The sequence below is a fragment of the Homarus americanus genome, unplaced genomic scaffold, assembly GCF_018991925.1.
Source record: "Homarus americanus isolate GMGI-L3 unplaced genomic scaffold, GMGI_Hamer_2.0 scaffold32929, whole genome shotgun sequence".
Taxonomy (NCBI): domain Eukaryota; kingdom Metazoa; phylum Arthropoda; class Malacostraca; order Decapoda; family Nephropidae; genus Homarus; species Homarus americanus.
Window position 1 is genome coordinate 21,486,578 of NW_024737097.1, and position 22,763 is coordinate 21,509,340.

Below are 22,763 nucleotides of genomic sequence, written 5' to 3' on the forward strand. Positions count from 1 at the left end.
CTGTTGTCACTGATTTGCTCTCTGCAAACCAGAACAACACATTGCGCTTTCTCTTGATTAGACGCCATTGTTACTCCTTATTTTCTCCACCAAGAGAATACCTCTCAAATCCACTGTACATGTAAAGAAAAAAATCAATTAACTAAGGAATATGATGCAGCAAACTGTATTACTATATCCCTTTTGATTTTTTAGTAATAAATATTTAAAACCGGAAAGAGACTGTCAGTGAATGATTAAAGTACATTTTAATTTATAATAATATTTTCCTCATTTAAATACACTTTATATTACTACCCCTGTCTTTATTTTGTGCGAAAAGAAACAAAGAAGCATCAATAAATTTGTGATCAAGAACGAAGGCGACCATTCAGAAATTTAACAAGGCCAACTTTCTCAAACGATTATGTTTCCCCATTCAGTCTCAGATGACTTGTTGGGGTTACTTTGTGCCAAAGGCCCAAAATTGTTTATTTTTTTGAGTTTTGATCCTCTTAGAATAGGATTGTTTTGTGGGTTCTATAGCAAGGATTATATGTGCCAACTTTCATCCTAAATCGGTATGACTGAACAACACCTCAAAATTTACGTTTTGGGGTTTGATATTTGACAGAGTATATTCGCTCAAAAGGGCAAAATAAAAACTCGATGAAGGTGGCTGACTTATGGAGCACGGTACAACCCTGCAAAGTGTTAAGTATGAATGTAATTGGCCTATAATTGAAGGAGTGGCGATTAATTGTTAATTGTTTGCAAGAAGACAGAAAAAAATAAACGACTCCCTCCTTTGGGGGAGACTTAACTACAGTCTGAGTCTGTAAAGGTACAGTAGGGTGAATGGCAGTGTATTTCACAAAAAAGACTTTGTATATTGTACATAGTACACATTAGTACGTAGTCATGACAACTACAGTAAAATTATAAGACAATTATTTACATAATCTACAATAGAAAACATAACAGTTGACAAACCTGGTAGTGGCTATCGTCACACGTCTTCTAGCGAAGAAATGCACAAAATCACACACAACCCATAGACCACTAATGATTAATGTCAGTGTCAAGAGAATTAGCTGAACATCAACTATATCGATATCAACGATTTCGTTGTAATTATTTGCGGTATTTAGTATTGTTTCTGTATTATAAGTTAATGTCACCATCCTTATCCAAAGTAGTCATTACCGCACTCATGTGGCACTGTCATCCAGACCCTAACCATTTTCTCCTTTCTTTCACCAGTAGCAATTTTATCCATACATTCATCACATTCTTTGTCAATTACCAATAATTCAGTCACATTACTGTCCTGCTGAGCAAGGGACAGTGCTGACGTCACAACCGTATTATCCTAGTGTCCTTGAAAGAACAGATCTCACCATATTCATTCTAGGGGGTTCTCTCCATCGTGATGTAACGCTCTCCAGAACATTGGCATTTTCAGTTATATTTAATATATTATACACAATTAATCGAATGCAAAAAGTGTTAAAACGCTTAACTAACCAAAGAAATGTTAAGAATTTAAATACACACGTATAAGGTTGTACACCAAAACTAATCCCAAACACACATACCATATTATTTTGTTCTCTAGAATTCATCCTTTCGTGGATGCGAAGCTTGATTTTTCCAGTATATCTAGTTTACATGCATAAAACATAAATCCTTAGAAGTTCATAATAGTAAACACCAAAGGGATTAAATAATTTGTCATCGTAATCTACTCGTTCCCATATTTTTTTGTCTCCTTGTGTTCTGGAACACTGCTTGTTGTTGATGTTTCATTATTTTCTCGGAGTTTTTTGCTTTTTCTATTTTGGCCTCTCCGTACACTGCTGCTCCCCTTAACACCTGATCTTGTCAGCGAGTCGTCCTGGTCCATCTGAACGAGTTCAACAGTGGATTTTCTCACGCTTCCCTCTGACGGTACATTGTCCACGCGAACAACTGGTAGTATACTAAGAGGGGTGTCCACAATATTAGATGTATCTGATGAACTTATAGAAAACGTGGAGTTGTTTAGAGAGTCAGAAGTGGTATTGGAAGGAATAGAGGACTGTGGAGATGTTGCTTTAGATGTTAAATGTCTATTGAAAGGTCCTTTTGCTCTTGGGGCACCAGAGATCTGGGGGTTCTTGTGGTGCTGGTGCCTTATATGGTGAGTTGCACTAGTATTTCCTTTCGAAGCTCCTTCGTGTGTCTTCTTGCTTCCTACTGATTCTGGTTGATTTCCTGCAACATAGTTGCTTTTGCTGGAATTGTTTGTTGTATTATGGTTATCATTGATTCCGATTGTTGCATTATATCGTATGTCATTTTCTACGTCTCCGGTAACAAATGTTTCCCGCGTCCTTGATGTATTACCATCCTTGGAGTTACCCTGAAGCTGGAAATCCATTTGAAATTTCTGGATTGTTTTTTGAGCTTCTTGGAGGATTTTCCTCAGCTTTTTTATACCTTCATCGTCATCATCATCATCGTAGACGTTTAAATTGTCTGCCCCCGTCGAATGATGGCATTTCTCAGCTGTTTCATTGTTTCCCTTCTGGCTCCCACACGTCCTTGCACAAACAGGTTTATATGCTCCATCATTTTGCCTATCACCGGCATCTTGGAGTTCCCCTCGTCTCCTGTGTAATATCTTTGGTGTTTGTTTTTTCATTTCCTCGTTTCTGTAATCTGTTTGGACGTCTTCTGTGCCGAGTACGTGGATTTCTTGAATAATGTTTTCTTCCCCAAAATCATTCCTCTCACCAGGTTCTGTACCCACCTGAGTATAAGCAACATTATCTGGATTTGTATCGAGTTTTCTTCCCGTCCCCCCTCTTACCGGCCCATTTTTCGTTTTCTCAATTTTCTGAAGAGAAGACCCCTCACTCTTAGTCGTCTTTGTGTGATGATGAAAACCAAGGCCTTGTAACTCTTTCGAACTTGTGTTATTACTGATTTCACTGTCCACCTCACTCGGAACATTAAACTTTTCTGTTTCACTATGTTTGTCGAGAGAGTTATTGTGAACAGCAGACGGCTTGCTACTATATGCACTGGTGATATTGTTGCTACTTGAACTAAACTTGCTACGTGTGTTATTTACATAAGTGACTACAGTCTTCTCCAACTGAGGTTTATTGGGACTAGAATGTGACGTAGACGAGGCAAGGCCAGGGCTATAAGCAGTCCCGTCTAACTGGTAGTTTACCTGAAATAAAATACTATATGTTAACTTAAGACCAATGATTATGCTGCTAAGAAATCTGGGATTAAGAGGTACACCTCAAGTAGATGTGCTTATTTTTCATCATTCCTGCTACTGTAAGTTTATTTGTTGAGCTATAAGCGTTGTCTTAGATGTATAAATCAAGTGAGAATATTGACCATGGAATGGCTATTATATTGGTATCAAAATATTGACCATTAAATATTATGTTGGTATCAAAATATTGATCATTAAATATTATGTTGGTAGCAAAATATATTATGTTGATTTCAAATTATTGATCACGAAATAAATTTTATAAAAATTTTACTTCAGGTAATTGTAAAAGATAGGTAGTGGCAATATTTCAACATCGGATATTTTGATAGTTTTGTAATACTTTAAAAGGTAGATATTGGAATTAGGCTCTTCTGCTGATCAAATTATAAGCATTCCCTAAGTAAAATCACAGACGATGGGTGTCTTTGTGAAACATGAAATTTTAAGCAATTTTCTACGTGATTTTAACGATTAAATCAGTTTACACTTACTGAACAGACTTTTGAACTTATTAAACTACAAAGGCACCGCTCGTCTCAGTAATGATATGCTTTTATATGAAACTTTTTGCAGTGTAGGTATTTACACCAATACGCCATAAGTACTTAACAAATAGTGTGAAGAGAAATGTGTTTAACTATACAATGATACAAAATGTAGTGGCGATACATAATATCTTCACTGGGTTGGTCATTTCTCAGCCAGATGTCTGATCTGAGGAACTTAAAAGACCATGCATGAACACGCTAACATGCACAACTCTACCTTGAAGCATGCCATCGAACACGTGACAACATTATCACACCATGCAGTCATGCCACATACTCAACCACGACCAACACGGAAATACACACGTTCTTGTAAACTCTACTCATCGTTGTTAGCTCCTTATTGGTTCAATAATAACAATAATAACTGATAGATAATATTAGCGATTTAACAACACAGAGTTAATAGTATTAATAAACTTGATTTCAATTAGACAAAGGAAATTAAATTTCAACAGGAACAACAACAATGCAATAGGGAATAGGCCTACAAGACAAAATGCGGAATGAACACTCATGTACAGTATTTCGAGTTTGGACTTGTATAGAGGAAGGTAAATAGATTAGTACCATCTGCTTGATCCTGCACAGCCAAAAATGAAAAATATCTCCTGATGGAATCCCTTGTCATCCAAGAAACCCATCGTGTTTCTAAAATAAAAGAAATCCACACATAAAAATCGTTAAGTATAAAGATCCGTGTTGATTATTCTCTATATACATGAGTCATTGTTACTGTAAGTCCAAACACCTGTTATATGAATACAAATCTTTCTTGTTATGTAGTGTAATCATCTCTGCTACTCCAAGGTTATTTGACTGTAATCGTCACTATACAGTGCAGATTCCGTTAATGTGATTCACAAAACCTGTATTATGAGGACCAAGTTCTTGCTCTTGTGCATTCATAATATGTTATTAAATATCTAGTATCTATATCATAGAGAACGAAAACGTCTGTCACTTTCTACAATGCAGACTTTCACTTCTATGACCAACTTGCAAAACTAAGATTTATTTATTTTTTGTCTCACCGAAGGAGAGTATACAATCCAGCTGAATCCAGAATATAATGACATTGATTTTGATCACAAGATTATTTAATACAGACTATGATCATTTGTCGTAAGCATAATTCACCCTCATTCCTTGCCCAGGTAAAGCAGTCTTGAAGGACGAGTCTATGGAAACGACGCACTAGCTTTGTTAAACGATTGAATTACACAAACACACACATACGTGTGTATAATTATTTTAGTTATTTACACGTATGATTTTTTCGTGGGTGATAAGTGCCATGCTTTCCATGCATGCAAATTTAAAATGTATTTAATCCTAGATATATAAATTGGCTATTCAATTTTAAACCATTAGTTAACAGTTCCGGATTCAGCTGGTTATGTACCTCAACAGTCAACCGAATCAATGTGTTGTGATCGACATGTCTCATTGCGGAAGCTCGAGGAACAAGTAATTAAAATAGAAATAACATCTACTGTGCAGCAAATATTACACACACACACACACACATTATGTATATCACACTAGATAATCGTCGGTGAAGCTTTGAAAAGCAACTGAAGTTTTTACCGAATAGGGATAACTTTTTGTTTTTATAACTATAGCTCGATGGAAATTAATTCGTATATGAAATTTGCCGTTTCATTTAAGTCGTCAAAATATAGCAATAAATACACCTAAAGGAGATTAGGTAACGTTAGTCTAGGTTAAGGTAGGTTAGGTTAGGTTGGGTCAAGTCAGGTTAAGGTAGGTTTTGTGTGAAAATTTTATTTTTTTGTGTTTTTATTATCTACATGATCGCTTGTTGGTCAGCCAAAAGTCTAAAAAAAATACATAGAAGTTATCGCCAATCGGAAATTATATAAATATATATATATATATATATATATATATATATATATATATATATATATATATATATATATATATATATATATATATATATATATATATATATATATATATATATATATATATATGTATATATATATATATGCCTTGGTTGATTTTTTCTTTTGTCCGTATATAAATTAAATATCATGAGTTACATTAGTCTCACAAAGTCTATGAGTATATAAGTGTTGGAACAAAATCATTTTAACAACTCCGATTACTGTACTGTATGTGGTGTCTACATAAAAATTTAAACTCATGCGTAATTTAGCAATCATGATGCGAGAGTAGTGTACTTGTCAAATGTCTTGTGGCGGAATACTGAGGATACTGAATTTTTTATATTTTTATGTAGGCCTATCAGAGATTTCTTAGAGCTATCGATCATACGTCAGACCTTTTTAGTAGGTCATTTTTTTAGTTTGGTGGTAATTATTTTAAGATACAAAATCTTACATTTTCACCCTGAGTTGTCTTTACAAGGATATGTACCTTAAGCTTACGTAATTGTCAATGATTTATGCAATTTTCTAGTTTTTCAAAATATAATAATCTCAATTAACTTATAAATAAACTCCCGTAGTTTAGTAAATTAGCATATGAATCATTTGCTTGCTATTGCTTTGTGTTCATTGAAAATGTGAGTAGTGTATATAGTGTAAACTTGTCATTGTTTGTAGAGTTTCATGTTGAAATGATTATAATAGTGTCAAGGGGTTTCAGAAAATACAAAACAATACATCTCTGCCAAGCGAAAAATTTATGCAGCTAATTATGTCTTGCGTAATACCTGTTGATATTTACAAATAATATAAGAAGTAAATACATTTACTTACAACAAGAACCATTTAATCCAAATGATGCATTTAAAAAACAATTTATTGACAGTAGACAGTCACGGGAATCGAAGTTTCATCCCAGTTTATTGGCATCTCCTCTTCATTGTGATCATTATATGTATTTATGCAGTAAATATAAAGATTCACAGAAAAAGGAATATATGTACAGTGTGAGTTTCGCAGACTAGAGCAGATTGATTTTATCTATTACATGTTCCTCGAGTCCAAGGTGTTACTGAGTGCGTGTGTCAAGAGTGAGGGCGTGCACGGTAGTCACACACGTTTGGCGGCGGGCGTGGGGAGCGGGCGTGGGCCGGGGCGTGGGCAGGGGACGACTGATAGACCAGTGAACCATCAGGGAGCCGGGAGACCAAGTACCCACCGTCCTCATCCTCCGGCACCGTCACTGTAATGAACACCCACTACACTGACACCTGCCACACCTGCTGGGCTACACTGATACCTGTCACACCTGCTGGGCTACACTGACACCTGCCACACCTGCTGGGCTACACTGATACCTGTCACACCTGCTGGGCTACACTGACACCTGCCACACCTGCTGGGCTACACTGACACCTGCACACACCTGCTGGGCTGCACTGACACCTGCCACACCTGCTGGGCTACACTGACATCTGCCACACCTGCTGGGCTACATTGACACCTGCCACACCTGCTGGGCTACACTGACACCTGCACGCTGACACCTGCCACCTGCTGGGCTACACTGACATCTGCCACACCTGCTGGGCTGCCACCTGCCACACCTGCTGGGCTACTCCCACCTGCCAACACCTGCTGGGTTACATTGACACCTGCCACACCTGCTGGGCTACACTGACACCTGCCACACCTGCTGGGCTGACACCTGCCTGCTGGGCCACACTGACATCTACCACACCTGCTGGGCTACACCGACACCTGCCACATCTACTGGGCTACACTGACACTCACCACACCTGCTGGGCTACACTGACGCCTGCCACACCTGTTGGGTTACACCTGCCACACCTGCTGGGCTACACTGACACCTGCCACACTGCTGGGCTATACTGACACCTGCCACACCTACTGGGCTACACTGACACTCGCCACACCTGTTGGGATACACTGAAACCTGCTACACCTGCTGGGCCACACTGACACTCGCCACACCTGTTGGGATACGCTTACACCTGCCACACCTGCTGGGCTACACTGACACTGCGCACACCTGTTGACTGACACCTGCTAGGCTACACTGACACCTGTCATACCTGCTGGGCTACACTGACACCTGCCACACCTGCTGGGCTACATTGCCACCTGCCACACCTGCTGGGCTACACTCCCACCTGCCAACACCTGCTGGGTTACATTGACACCTGCCACACCTGCTGGGCTACACTGACACCTGCCACACCTGCTGGGCTACACTGACACCTGCCACACCTATTCGACTCTACAGGCACCCGAACACCTACTACACTGAGACTAATGTAACCTGAAGATATACTGACACTCAATCCCATACACCCCAGACAAGTGTTGAGCTGGTTGGAACGTCAGTCAGAGTGCAGTAAAAGGGATGTCAGAATTCCACGTCGCCATAATAAAAATGGCGGTTTGTAGCCAAGTTTATATTCATCATCTGGCAGTTCCTCGAATATTCGGATGAGTTGAAATTACACCAAGCCATGATAGTTTTACGGGGAGTAGCCCACCCGGTGCAGGTTATCGACCCACAACGGGGCCTGGGGGCCGAAAAAATGAGTAAAAAGAAATTAAAAAATAGTAGTCATTTTCATCGAATCCGTGACCATTGTGTTCCTACTTTTTTTTTATTGTTGATTTATGTACCAGGGACTATTCAAACAAGATTTAGCCTCAATGTGACCTATGAAGAATGTCATCTACAAATAATTTGTGATCTCAGTATCTGGGTTATATTCTGAACGAAATTAAATAAAGGCCCTTTTCATGCTTTACTACAATAATCTGATGCATTTTAAGAATCATTGTTGGTGTCACTGCTTGAGCCACTGCTGCCATTAGAATCACTGTCACTATCAGCAGCATCTTCAGTATCACTTTCAATGTCTGTGTCCATGTCTTCATCATCCTGACTCAGAGGTAGGGGTATTGACGTGGGAAGTGGGTGCTGGGTGTAGCGGACAGGCTGGCACAGACCGATGGGTGAGGGGTGGAATTGGAGGTTTGGTGCTTCAGCAGAAAACTGAGATAGTTTGTTCGTCTTACGTGGAGGTGAAGACTGTCTTGACTCAGATGCCAGTGGGACGGTGTTCTTCGTCTGTGCCCTCCACTTAGCTGCCCTTACTTCTCCCAGAGTCGTGTTATTGGCGTCACAATAGATGTATCGGATCACAAACTTCTCCAAGTCATCGAGGACCTCTTTTGGGGCTGGCAGCTCTGTGCCACACGATGCCAAAAGGTCACGTGCCTCCTTAGAACTTTGGACCCGAACTGCCACCAGTTTCTTGCTGGTGCCAAAGAAGCCAAAGTTATGATCGCAGCCGGTGAGAACATGGGGTGGAATGATGCAGGCCGCCATTTCCTCATCGCATGGACTTTGGGAGGTGATGAATTGTGTCTTCCTCATCACACATAATACTCCTGATATTAGCTGGGCAACATAAGCTGCCTGCACGTAGTTATCGGTGTCTTCTGTATCAAGACTGGGAACAGGCTGGCCTGTACTGTGGTTTTTCGCACTGGGACCTATACAGTAGAAGATTTCGACAGCAGATGTGTCTGCAGTGCTCTGGAATCCAGCCTGCAGAAATGCCTGCAAACGGATCTTATTTTCTGCTTTACCCAAAAGAAGGTGGAAGTGTTTGATTGCAGGAAACTTATCTTCTGACTTCGTGTAAATGTTACTGATTGACGCACTCTTCTGACTCAGCATGCGTTCGCTGTCTTTGATTGTCCATCTCTGATCCTATGAGTCATTCACACAAATGATCCGCTCTGCATTTTATGCCTTGTCAAGACTGTGCGTACCACCTTCGTTCTATAATCTCCTCAGGTGTATTTGGTGCCATCGCCCTTCTCTCGATCTTCATGGGTTGGGGCAGCCAGGCACCAAATTAGGACCATATGAATGGTCGACGTTTATGTATGGGGTTGTTGTATAGGTGTCATCGTGAGTTTCTCTCGCAACTTGCCTTTTTGCACCCTCCACATCGTGCCACTGTTGTTGAAGATCGACAGACACTCTTCTGTGACACGATGCTGCAACAACTGTTCAATTAGGCCAAGAACGGAAGCCATGGCTTTTGTTTCCATTTCCTCTGTCTTTCCTTTCATAATATTGTTGGCCTTTTTGACTAAGTTGGTAGTAAAGTTTTGGCGTCTGCTTTTCGGGACTCAGTTGTTCAGTGACTTCACCTTGGATATCCCCCTCTTTTTTCCATGCCATCTGCCTTTGCAGATTTCAAGTCAGCAGCGAGTATTTCAGAAGCCGGAATTCCTGACTGCAGAGAACGAACTGTCTGATCGGTATGGTCAAATGGATCGCATTTGAATTCAGTGAAACATGCACTCAGATCTACAACGGCTTTTTCATCTATCATGATTTTACTCTGCGGAATCGTCATTTTTATTGGGACACATAAAAAAGGACTCTGTTTAATTTTATTCAGAATATACCCCAGATACTGATATCACAAATTATTCTCACATGGTGACGTTGCGTTAGTGAAATCAGTGACCATTATGTTCCCACCGGTTTTTATAAGATTTCAGAGTGAAACTATTTTGTATAAAAGATCGAGGTGACCTCAGCAGTAAAATAACTATCTTATCCATTCTGCCACACTGGAACTCGAGCAGAAGAAGCCCCATTCACACAAATAGCTCGGTTGGATGCTTAGTTATATCGTTTTCCTATTTTTAACCTTGGCGACTGCCGCCATCTTGGATTTGTAGGTCAAGATGGCGCCCAAACTAATAACTTACCATCCCATCAGATTTCTCACCTCAAAATTAGCGGAAAATGATCCCATATTCATGATTCTAGTGTAACTAGTTCAGAAGTTATCACCGGCCATATGGCGAAAATGACCATCGGCTACCACTTCGGAGTTTGCTCTCCCGCGGAGTTAGCTGATATTTTTCAGAGGTACATAGAGGCTAAATCTTGTGTGAAGAGTCCCTGGTACACGATCAACAATAAACAAAAGTAGGAACACAGTGGTCACGGAGTCGATGAAAATGACTACTGTAATCAATCTTAATCCCAATTGATCCCAATCTAATCTAATCTAACCTAATTGAGCTTGCAGCCTGACCCTAATGAGACCCCAATTTTAATGGACTTTATTCCTAATTGTTATGTTAAGCTTGGGTTTGTTAGGACTGAAGCCTAATATAACCGGGGGGCCTAAATTAACTGAGGCCTCTTTGGCATGCAACCGAATCTTCCTGTTTCCACCAAGTGTTGCGCTGTGTCAGGCCGTGTTTAAGACACCTAAAGTCGTCTTATAGTACATAATAACCTAGAGAAGCTTCAAATTTAATTTGTTTATAGTAAGTTGTTATGTCAGTACAGATGTCGTCTGTATTATTACTTCACATATTCACTTTGTTGTGACATATATTATTAACTTTTCACTTCAGGATTCTTTATTCTTTATTATCTATTTAATTCTTACAGAATATTGTTAAGCCATTATGAAGGTTTTTATAACTGTAAAAATGAAACGACACTTTTCAGTCTTTTGGAAATGAAGTATGAGAAGATTGCATAATGTAGGTAAGGTTTAAATTATCCCATCCATCTATTAGATGGATCTCTGGTTCAGTATTTCTTCCTGTAAAGAAAAAGTTGTTTTAGTTATTTATGACTCATTGGCACCATCTTATTGGAGCTGGCAAGGTACAGCCTCCTAATACTGCGCTGGTCGTATCTGAGAACACCTGCGTCTACAGTACACTTACTGGAATTATAGGCCTAAGTAGAAAATGATCAGGGAGGGGAGATAGTACTTCAAGTCTGAATGAGCTATGATATGTTGGGTTATATATTTGTCTCAAAAATCGTCTCATTCTGATTAAGCTGAAAGAGAAGAAACATCATTTAGTTAAGCACTCAATATTAAGCTCTTAGAACAAGCAGCGGGGAAGAATAAAACAGTATTATAGGGAATTGTCAGCAAAAAAAAAAAAAATACATAAATATATATATATATATATATATATATATATATATATATATATATATATATATATATATATATATATATATATATATATATATATATATATATATATATATATATATATATATATATATATATATATATATATATATATATATATATATATATATATATATGTATGTATAGAACTTTCTTTTAACATTAATTTTAAGGAAGTGAGTTGTGCGTGTTAGTGATGTATATACCTGTAGTATACTGGAGATCCTCACTGAGGAACCTGTGGAGGTCCTCGTCTCGTCTGCGGAGTTCTGTAGACATGAGCATGGCCCAGTCGGTGATGGCTGAGCATTGGTTGTCCAAGGCGTCTTGTCGCTTCCGGATAAAACGCTGGAAATTCATCCTTTGATCCTCCAGCACCTGTAGCAGGAGACGGTGCATTACGTGCAAGATATCTGATTGAGATGTTTCCAAATCTTGGGAAGTGAGTTGTACACTAGAGGGTGATGTGCGTGTGGGAAGGGCTGGCAACAATGACATATTCCATCAGCTCTTTGTTCAGTATTGTCCTGTCTGTCTAACAACACCTTGAATTCTTGTTTTAACCAATTTATACTGGATTCTTTACAGTCATGTTTGAAAATCTTTCTTCAATAGTAAAGACCTATCTCAGGCAAAATGTCATTAAGAATTTTTTGACCAGATCTTGAGAACTATTCGTTTACCATGAGAAACATTGAAACAATTTCGTTATGATACAATATTTTCTCTATCCATCAATAGTTTACTCTTGAACATTGAGTACAAAGTATCTCTAAAGGCTCGGCTCTGTTTCCCGAAAGCCTTATGCTATTGGCTTAAAATTTAAATTCAAGTATTATTCAGAAGTAATCATTCCATTATTCATAGAAGCCTCTTGTATGCAAGTAAGGTCACTTATCATAGGTCATAGTTGCTGGGTCTGGGGTTAAACGCCTTTGCTTTGAACAACTCCCACAAACTCCAAGATTAAAATTAAACCTTTTAATTTAAGATTTTTCATGGATAGACTAATTCAATAAATTTTTCGGCAAGTGTCAAGTAGCTGAAGCATCTAACAACGTATACACAACATGCCTCTACCGCCTACCAGCTCATGTGTCTCAGCCGCACTGCGCATGCCAGTGAGGACATTTTGGGTGTGGTGCGTATGGGTACGCAGGCTGTGTGTAAGGGAGTCCGCCTCCTTTCGCAGCTCCGCCTCCTGGTTGAGATAGAGTTCGTTCCAGGCAGCGGTGGTGGTGCCCACAAATACTCGCGTGTCTAGCTCCGCCTCCTCTATCTGTCTCATCGATGCGTGGTTAGACACCAGCGCCTTAGAATAAGAGGAAAAATCCATAAACAGCGTGAAATAATAGTAGCTTTATAAATATAGTTTAATAAGACGGGCAGTTTGTATTAATATTTCATCAAGTATGACAGTTTATATTCACAGAGCCTAATTGACGCAAAATTCATTCACACAGTATATAATAAAGAATGGCCGAAAATAATAAAATTTAATCAGATGTTTGATTGGCATTAAAGGCTATCAGATGGTGCCGTCATGAAAACACAGTCACAATTTCATTGTCAGCTACACTCTGGTTGTTATTGGTACGTTCCTCCATTTTGCATGTGTAGGCTATTGGATCTGAAATTTTTTAAATCAAGAGAGAGAGAGAGAGAGAGAGAGAGAGAGAGAGAGAGAGAGCTAACCTGGCTAATGCCTCTCTCTACTCTGTCGCTGATGTGGTTGGTATCCCTCTTGAAGATCTTCCTGAAGTCTTGTTCCAACACCGTAGCGTTGTCCAGCCTGTTCTTCAGCCCCTGTGAGAGCGTCTCCACCGCATCCTGAGTCTTGTTGAGGCTGAAGTGAGAGAGCGAGACTCTTACTTGCTACTTACTACTAATCGAGATACTCTCTAACACTTGAATTTTTAGAGCACAGAGCGACTGTGTAGTCCCTAAATAATAATGTTAGAAATGATATTAAGGATTGGTGTAGAGATAACATGGACGATAAGTGATATGAAATTCATTTCTTAATTGAAACATTTCCAAGATTAACAGTGACTCATTAACACTGTATATCTCATTTATAGTAGGTTTTATGTGTATCAACTGTTTTATTGTATATTTCTGAGGCAGGATTCAGGAATGTGTCATTAGGTTGTGTATGACTCGATGTTTTACTATTTATTAGCCAAATATATATACGGTGGAACAAAGGCATACTCTACTCAGGCAGGGTGTCAAACATGCGGCCCGACACCCTCTTACATGCGGCCCGCGGCCCACTGGCTGCTCCAGCCGCACCTTGAACAGCTAAGAGCCTAAGACAGTACCACTTGAAGTAAAAAGTTAAAACTATTTGTATCGGATAATACTCTTAGTCTATCGACTCTAGTCTATTGAATCTGTTCAAAGGCAAGTGCTTGAAGGATGCTTTGTGAATCTCAGTCCAGTATGTATCTGGTGCTGTAAGTCTGGCGACAGATGGAGCACCGCAAGTGGTGGTTAGAAAACCTGGCGTGGCAACAAAATTAAAGGAAAAACTACGAGGTGTGAACCCAAACCACCAATTTCATAATTTGCATTGCATTACAAATAGAGAATTGTTGTGTAGTAAAACATTAAAGATGGATAATGTCATGGATGTTGTTATAAAGACAGTGAACTTGATACAAGCACGAGGTCTGAACTACAGACAGTTCAACTGCTTATTGGAGGAAAATGAGAACACACACGGACTGCCATATCACACTGATGTTCGCTGGTTAAGTCAGGGAGTCATACTGAAGCGATTTAATGGAACAGAAAAGAAAGAATGTGCATGACTTGAAAGATAATGAATGGGTTCAAGTTCTAGCTTTCATGGTGGATGTTTCAGAGCACTTAAATTACCTGAACACAAAGATGCAAAGACGCAATAAATTGTTAACAGAGTTTTATGGCTGCATTCGTGCCTTTGAGATGAAACTGCAGCTTTTTGAAAGGCAACTTGCAGAGAGGAATCTTTCACACTTTCCGACCTTAAAGTCCCTGCAAGGTACACCTGAGCTTCATGTTGAGACCAACACAGAAAAGTATTGAATCAAGGTTTCCAAGTTTAGGAATGAGTTCCAAGAAAGATTTGCTGACTTTAAATACCTTGAGAAAGATTTTTCTAATTTTCAGAACCCATTCTCTGTCAGTGTTAATGAGGCACCAGAACATTTTAGGTTAGAATTAATTTTTATTTATTTTTTATTTTTTTTTATTGGGCACTCCCCTACATCCTTGTGTAAGGTGAAGCGCAGAAGCGTTTACAGCGCCCAACAGGGAAGCATGCTAAGTTCATGCTTGCCTTTATGTCTCATGAGTCAAGGGCGTAGAAGCCTGAAGAGTCAGTGGTTTATGTCATCAAGTTATTGGAAGCTCCAACAATTTGTCCCTGAATACGAATTCACAACTTTCGACTTGCACCAGGTACCTACTTTACTGCTAGGTGAACAGGGACTAATGGGGGCTAGGAAGTAAGTCCAAACAACTTCCACCGGCCCGGGAATCGAACCCGTGACATCTCGCTTGCGAGGCAAGAACGGTACCGCTTCTACCACAGGTCCCCCTTAGAATTAATTGAGCTCCAGTGTGATTCTGTTTTGAGGAACAAGTTTTCGAGTGTCGATGTTGGCGCATTTTATCAATATGTGGGACCAAATTATCCTCTTTTCTGTAATGAACATAATCAAATCTCAGCTTCGTTCTCATTTTTTTTTTATGGAGAATAGCCCACCCGGGCAAAAGTCATCGACCCACGAAAAATAATAGAGTAAAAAGAAATTAAAAATAGAAGAGAGAAAGACTATATCAATCTACACCACAAAGATGCCGGACAACCAGCTTTTTGAAGTGAGACAGATTGTATGAGTATGGAAACACAGGAGAAGGCAGAACATTCCACAGTTTGGCTGTGTGAAGAAAGAAGGATATACTATAACATTGCCCGTTAAAGCACCTGAATTCAATACTGAAGTTTGCTGTAGCTCAGTTATTAGCTCCAAACTTTGATGCATTGGTCCATGCCAAGAGGTGCCAAGTATCAGGCAATAAGACTAATCTAGGTAACTATACGTTATACAACACATAGCACAAGCAGATATATATATATATATATATATATATATATATATATATATATATATATATATATATATATATATATATATATATATATATATATATTTATTTATATTTTATTTATTTTTTTTTGAGAGAGAGAGAGAGAGAGAGAGAGAGCTTTGCGCTCGCCCTAAGGCAGGGAGCTTGTCCCTCACTGTCGTGTAGACACCCCTCAGCCGCCAGTGTCTCTGGTCCTGTTCCTGTATCCACCTCCCTTATTTTGCTGCACTGCTCCCCGAACGGGCGATCACAAAGTACTCATAATTATGTTACATGGCCCTTATAGTGTGTACTCATTAAATCTGACCCGCTGTAGCAAATGAGTTTGACACCCCTGCCCTACTGTATAGTGTATAGTCTTACTCTTACTTCGTGTAGCAAATATTCTAATTAATACTGAGAACTTCAAAAAAGATGTTCTGGAATATAATTACGAAGGTAGTCTTAGAATTGATCAATTACACAGACAAATAACACTTTAAATCTGACCTGTTGTTGATGTCGTTGTGGGTATCGTTATTGATGGAGATAAAATTCTGACTCTGAAGACGGATGAGGACCAGTTCCTTGACCACGTTGTTCATCCTGGTCTGTAGCTCCTGGCGACACACACACCAGGTTAGGGGGCCTCACACTTCAGTTATAACAGATTTACGTATGTTATGCTGACGAATTTTCTTATGTAGCAACAACTAATGATGATGAGGGAAGAGGAAAAGTGAGAGAAAGAGTATGGAGGAGAAGGATGAAGATGATGATGTTGATGATGATGGAGGAGAGTAGTAGGAAAGGGATGCCCACTCTGTAAACGGTGAAAAAGACTAAGAAGTGGGAGTAGAGTAAGAAACTAGAAGGGATGAGGAATAAGATAAATTAGGGGAGGTATGTGAAGGAGAGAGGCGCTCACCCTGACTAAGTTGTGGGCGTTGATGTGGAGGTAGTTGGCGTGGTCTCGGGAGCGCATCACCAGGTTGTTGTGCTTGGAGGCGAACTTGTCCACGTCCTCCTTGAGCTTCTGCAGGGTGTCTGCCTGCCGGGTGGCGTACGTCAGGTACACGTCCTGCAGCATCTCCACCTGTAGGAGGTTACCCAGCCCCGCCTTACACGCCCGTATTTTTAAACTCTCAAGTGCTCTTAGCTCACGACATTACACAATTCATTAAACTGTTATGGTATTAAGGCTGTGACGGTACACTACACCGCATGATTTAGAAAATACAATATAGTTTATAATACATCACCTAACTAACCAGCCCCAACATAATATCATGTGGGAACAGAGGGGAGAGTGAGACTGTGGGCAACAGACCGTGTTGTGATGAAGACAGCTAAGTTTGTTCGCACTGTTTAGTGTAATTAATGAACAGTAAAATGCACCATCTTTTTGGGTTATCAATCAAGTTCAAATTATCCTTTGGTTTTTTAAATTAGGATTAAAGCAATACAACACAAGATTGTTGATGTGGAGGAATATCCTCTGTCGGAGTGTTAGGTGTCGGCAGCCTCTTAAATCGCACCTTAGTTCCTGGAAGTGAGATTCTGAATTTAAATAACTTTTCATCATATCTTAATAAGTACAATGCAGTGCTCCCTAAGCCGTCCGTCTTATTAACTTAGTAGTGATATTAATGTGGATGATAATTCCCCCTTTTTCTAATCTTTACTTTCTGTACTCTGTTCCTTCCTCTTAAAGCTGAGTACTGTGATATTTGTCTCGGTAAAAAACTTTCAGCGTTAGTACAGAAGACGTAAACCTCCTGCCCCCCTTCCCTCCTGACGTGCCTCATATATCTTCATAACCTTATCTCCCTGACCTTGGTGATGAGTTCGACGCCCATGGAGGTGGCAGCAGAGGCTTGGTCGGTGAGGATGGCGGCAATGGCGGCAGCGGCTGGGAGGAACGTCTGCTTGTGGTAGTTCTGGATGGCTCGCAGCTGGGAGTCTCTGATGGCCTGGGTGATGGCGAGGCTCTTCTCTATGCTCGCCTGCCCTGAGTATAGCTGCCGGGGGATGGGGAAGAGGTGGTGATGGTTTAGTGGGTCGTGGTATGGAGATGGTTTGTGTTGTTTTTTAATCGTACGTTTACTCTCTCTCTCTCTCTCTCTCTCTCTCCTTTATATCTATCTATCTATCTATCTATCGACATATCCATCCCATCCACCTACATGATAATACCTGATCTGACGCGACTTTCTCCAGGGCGGTGATCTGCGCCGTGGAAGTCCGGACGAGGGCGGCGATCTGGTCTGAGAGGGCCTCTAGCTCCTGGCCTCGCTTCTCCAGTCTCCCTCCCAGGTTGTCCCGCAGCTCTTTGCAGAAGGCAGCCTGGGTATCGGTGAACTGCATGAGCGCCTCGTCCATCCGTGAGATCTTCTGGTTGAACCCCCGCCGGAAGTCTGTGCTCATGCGGTGAGTCTCGCGAGCCCTTTGGTTGTCCAACTTCTGGTCACTGTGTTTGTGTGTGTGTGTGTGGTTGGGTGCGAGGGTAGGATAGGATGATAGAGGGGGGTTAGGAGAATAGGAGGAAAGGTTAGGGGAGGAGGAGGAGGGGTTAGGAGAATAGGAGGAAGGGTTAAGGGAGGGGGAGGGTTGTTAGGAGAATAGGAGGGTTGTTAGGAGAATAGGAGGAGGGTTAGGTGAGGAGGAGGAGGGGTTAGGAGAATAGGAGGAGGGTGGTTAGGATATGATAAAGGTTGAAAAGTAAGATCAGCGGAAAGTAAAAAAAAAATCATATTAACTGAACATATGAGGTTTTATCATATCTTTGTGAAATGATAATGGAAGTCGTTTAGATTTAAATTGTTGATAATTATGACTTTCATAACAGAGACGATTGTTAACATAATCCACAAAAGGGCAGTCAGTATCTTACAGTAGTGTGTCATAAGGCAAGGGTCACGCACCTGTAAGCAACATCGGCCAAGACAGATTCATTGTCTAGAGCCTCCTCATCGGTGGTCGTGATGGTAGGTGTTGTGGTTGTTGTACTAGAAGGCGTTGTGGTTGGTGTGCTAGAAGACGTGGTGGTTGTTTTATTAGAGGGCGTGGTGGTTGGTGTGGCTGAAGAAGTGTTGTTATTGGTCATTTGTTCTTTGTTTTTCCTTTCTTGGCGGCGCCGTTCTTTCCGTTGCTCTCGTTCCATGCGACGAAGGAGTCGTCGTCTTCGTCGGTAGTCCCTCCAAGCGTTGCCACCACCACAAGTCGCCAGCTTTCTCTGTGGTGGGGTCAAACAGGACCTGCAGGCGCTAACTCTCGCCCTCAGGTCTCGCAACTGCCGCTCCAGTAGCGCCACGTACTCCTGGTGGTGGAGACAATATTAATTACAAGTATATACATTGACAGTCGTAGCACAGTTCGGGCTGGGCTAGAAACTTGACCCAAGTCTTCTGGATGCAACTTAAATAAAGGAAACAAGCAGCAGCTACAGTATATGGTGACCTTGTTGGCTGTCCTTGGGCGATTCACCTTACTGTTTACCATTGTTTGTATACATTTAACACCTATTTATGTCATGTAACCTGCATTGTCTATATACATGGTGAATCATTGTAACCGTATGACGAGTTTACTGAATAAATATCTATCTCCATCTATCTACCCATCTAAGGCTTGCACTAGCTGGTTGTTTTTAATGTCCGGCGATAAATGTACAATATACTTGTGGAACGCAACTCCATGAGGTGATGTTGTCCATGACTGCATTATCATCTTATGATTACTATTGAACGATTCTCATTTATGCCTGAAATACAGGGTGATTCAGCAAAGAAAACATTAAATTAGAGGATGAAATTCTTGGATAATTCTAAACCACAATGTCTCTATGGTAAAATGTCAGATTCTGCATTTGCCCACGTGTTCGTGACAGGTGCGAGCAAATTAAACATAGTCCAGATATTCTGGAGCGCCTCAGACGATCAATGATACGACGTGTACAGTGAGGCAGACGGGGGTAACTTTGAGCATTTCTTTTAGGTTGTAACAAAGAGGGGTCACACTGTAGAGATCTATGAATAAATGATTACAAAAACCTACTGGGGTTTCACTTCAAATTCACTCTCATTAATACAACATCTTAAATGTATTATAACATGGAAACTGCGCAGAATCTGACATTTTACCATAGAGACATTGTGGTATAGAATTATCCAAGGATTTTATCCTCCAATTTAATATAATCTTTGCTGAATCACCCCAGCATGTTGAGTACCGTAGAGTAAGCGACCCCTATATCCATTGCTTTACTACCTGTTGCTGAAAGTTCCTTAATAATTTTTTTTTCTGTTTATAGTTTGGGTTTTCTCGTCAGATGACTCTCACCCTTCACTAACTCTTGACTAATTGTAACATTGTGTGAACTCAAAGGCTTTCATCTACAAGTGTGTTTTATCATCACAAGTGAATAATCAGAAGGAGGAAGGAAGGAGACTCGATTGTTTTTGTTGGTGTCTGTGCCCTTTTAGCCAATATGTGTACACTAACCTTCCCACACCACTTGACTTCAGCCATGTGGTAGATGTGCCTCTAGATCTTGACCTTAAAAAGCTAGCTCATTCTACCTTATTTTCATAAAATCTGACGCACCGTTTTAGCTGAGTGTTGATGGCGCTCATGTCTGCCACGAAAATTTAGAGTTTTGCTACAAGATATTCTGTCTATTAACACTTCTATGAAAAGAGTTCCTTAAGCCTGACGGGCCGTTAGGTACAGTGTGAATACAAAACTATAAGCCATCAGTCATTAGGAGGCAGCAGAGCCGGCACTACACTTGACCACCTTCACTTTCCCAAGTGTAAGGTTAGGTACCTAATTACAGTTGAATAGCCTGGTAGTAACCAGATATCGTACCAGCAACCCTTAAGACTGGAGGCGAGAGCTACATCCACTCGGCGGCCACACCCCCAACACATACAAGTTAATATAAATTTGCTGGGACAATCTACATAGATGACGTTAAAAGAGAAAAAACAATGTAATGTACCATTTTGAAGTAAGCTAAGGACACCTTCCACATCATCCTCACACACACACACACACACACGGCCACCCTTAGTCAATATTACCTTTTCTGTAAGGGTGGCGCTGAGTGAGTTGGTTGACTGGTCTGCCACCATGACCTGACCCAAGCTGCGCGGGGGCCGTGTGCCGCCCCATCTGGACCCCCGTGATGCACGATGGTCCAGGAAGCTGTCGGTCCTCAGGGGATCACGCAGGGGTCTGAAACTTTGCCTGGTGTTGCCCCTCATGACTGGTCCTCTTCCACTCACCAGTCTGCTAGATGATGATGGTGATGATAATGATGATGATCGTGATTGGGACGGGGAAGGTGGAGACGAGGAACTAGTTGATTGAAAAGAAGTGGCTGGAGAAGGAAACGACTCAGTCGCGGAAGAAGGGACTGCAGAAGATGGATCAGCTAAGGCGGGCGGAGATGGAGGTTTAGTGCGTACAGTGGCTGGTGGTAATTTTGAGGACGTTGAATCTGTGTCAGTGTTAGTGGTGGAGGAGGTGGTGGCCACAAGGGGGAGGGGTGCAGGGGGCAGAGGCAGGGCCGAAGGGGAGGGCGAGGCACCCTCCAGGTCCAAGTCAAACCCTAGAGGGAGGTCGGTTGAACCCAGCTGGCAGAAGAGGAGGTCCCGCCGCAGCGACGACACCTCCGCCCAGTAGTCCTGTAGGGGAAACGGACACGAGTTAGGTGATGGCGGCTACCTCTCATAATTCATTAGAGGCTACCTTGCTTTTAGAGCAGTGGTGGGCAACTCAAGTTAGTTAGTGGGCCGCATCCATTAAAATTTGATCACCCAAATCCAACGAGGATGAGTGATGACAAAGTCGGATCATGTGGATGTGGCTAGCGTACAGAACATGTATTGGAGACGTAGTTAGATTTGGGCGTGGAATCGTGAAGGCTAGAATACATATGGCTATAGACAGTAGGCTAAGGCTGTGAATGCATGTGGGCATGGATAGATAATGGAGAGGTTAGATATGAACGTAAGTAGATATAGACAGGGGTAAACATGCACGTGGGTAGATATAATCACGAGTAAACATGGTTATTGTTAGGTGTGGGCGTGGGTAGATATGGTCGTGGGTAGGTGTGAGTACGGGTAGATATGGGTGTGCATATAAATTAGATCGTGAAGACGTGTTGGTAGGAGGCAGTACAGAGGGCATATTGAGAACAGGTTTGATGAGGGAAGTGTGGGCGGGGAGGTGGCAGGGTGTGTGTGTGTTGGGGGTGGGGGGGGGGGCTCTCCACTGTTAGGGTAAATTTTTCGTACATGCACTTAATTCGTATCACATATAAGATTGGTGTTACATTTGAAGAACTTATTTCCTTAAATGGTGTTACATGTGCGGCAATCTGACAGTCGTGTGAAATTTTGAACATAAAATATATATGAAGGTGGTTTGAGGAACTAAGGCACCGTAGATTAACTCAACATCGGCAGTACAACAGTGAATTATTATTATTTTTTCAACTGAGATGGATCATGGACTAATTAAACTCAATGAGAGAGGGAGGGGGGTTCAAGATAGCTAGTGGGTAGTGCTTAAAACTCTCCTACATAATTATGACCATAACACACGCAGGCTATAATGTAAGAGACATTGATGAATCACCCCACATCAGCCTGCCATGAACCACACACGCAACCGTACAAATAGGCACTCGCAACTGTAAAAAAAAAAAAAAAAAACACCAGGCATATACAAAATTAAAAATAATTACAAAGTACAACATCTTATAACAGAATTTCATGAAGTAAATCCATTAAGTTGTAAGGCTGGAAAATAACGACGACACCAAATTTACACCGTTTTATTTTCTCTCGCTCTCAAACCTGCTATTACCATC

At 40.9% G+C, this 22,763-nt stretch overlaps 1 protein-coding gene across 1 annotated transcript; it reads right to left on the reverse strand.

Annotated features, from left to right (window-relative positions):
- Window positions 1–216: 216 nt before the first annotated feature.
- Window positions 217–21,566, reverse strand: LOC121873323. Its single transcript, XM_042376840.1, has 11 exons — window positions 20,965–21,566; window positions 18,805–19,199; window positions 18,077–18,350; window positions 17,716–17,901; window positions 16,809–16,976; window positions 16,391–16,500; window positions 13,457–13,607; window positions 12,849–13,073; window positions 11,968–12,139; window positions 6,842–6,966; window positions 217–3,202 (listed from the first exon to the last, which is right to left on the reverse strand). The coding sequence occupies exons 1-11, from the start codon at window positions 21,145–21,147 to the stop codon at window positions 1,724–1,726; spliced, it is 3,468 nt and encodes a 1,155-aa protein (XP_042232774.1). The 5' UTR covers window positions 21,148–21,566; the 3' UTR covers window positions 217–1,723.
- Window positions 21,567–22,763: the final 1,197 nt, after the last annotated feature.

Coding starts and splice junctions, on each gene's coding strand:
- LOC121873323 (XM_042376840.1), bottom strand. CDS start 21,147: ATGAGGGGCAACACCAGGCAAAGTTTCAGACCCCTGCGTGATCCCCTG. Junction 19,200..20,964: donor GCGCCACCCTTACAGAAAAG/GTAATATTGACT, acceptor CTCCACCACCAG/GAGTACGTGGCGCTACTGGA. Junction 17,902..18,076: donor AGAAAGTCGCGTCAGATCAG/GTATTATCATGT, acceptor ATCCCCCGGCAG/CTATACTCAGGGCAGGCGAG.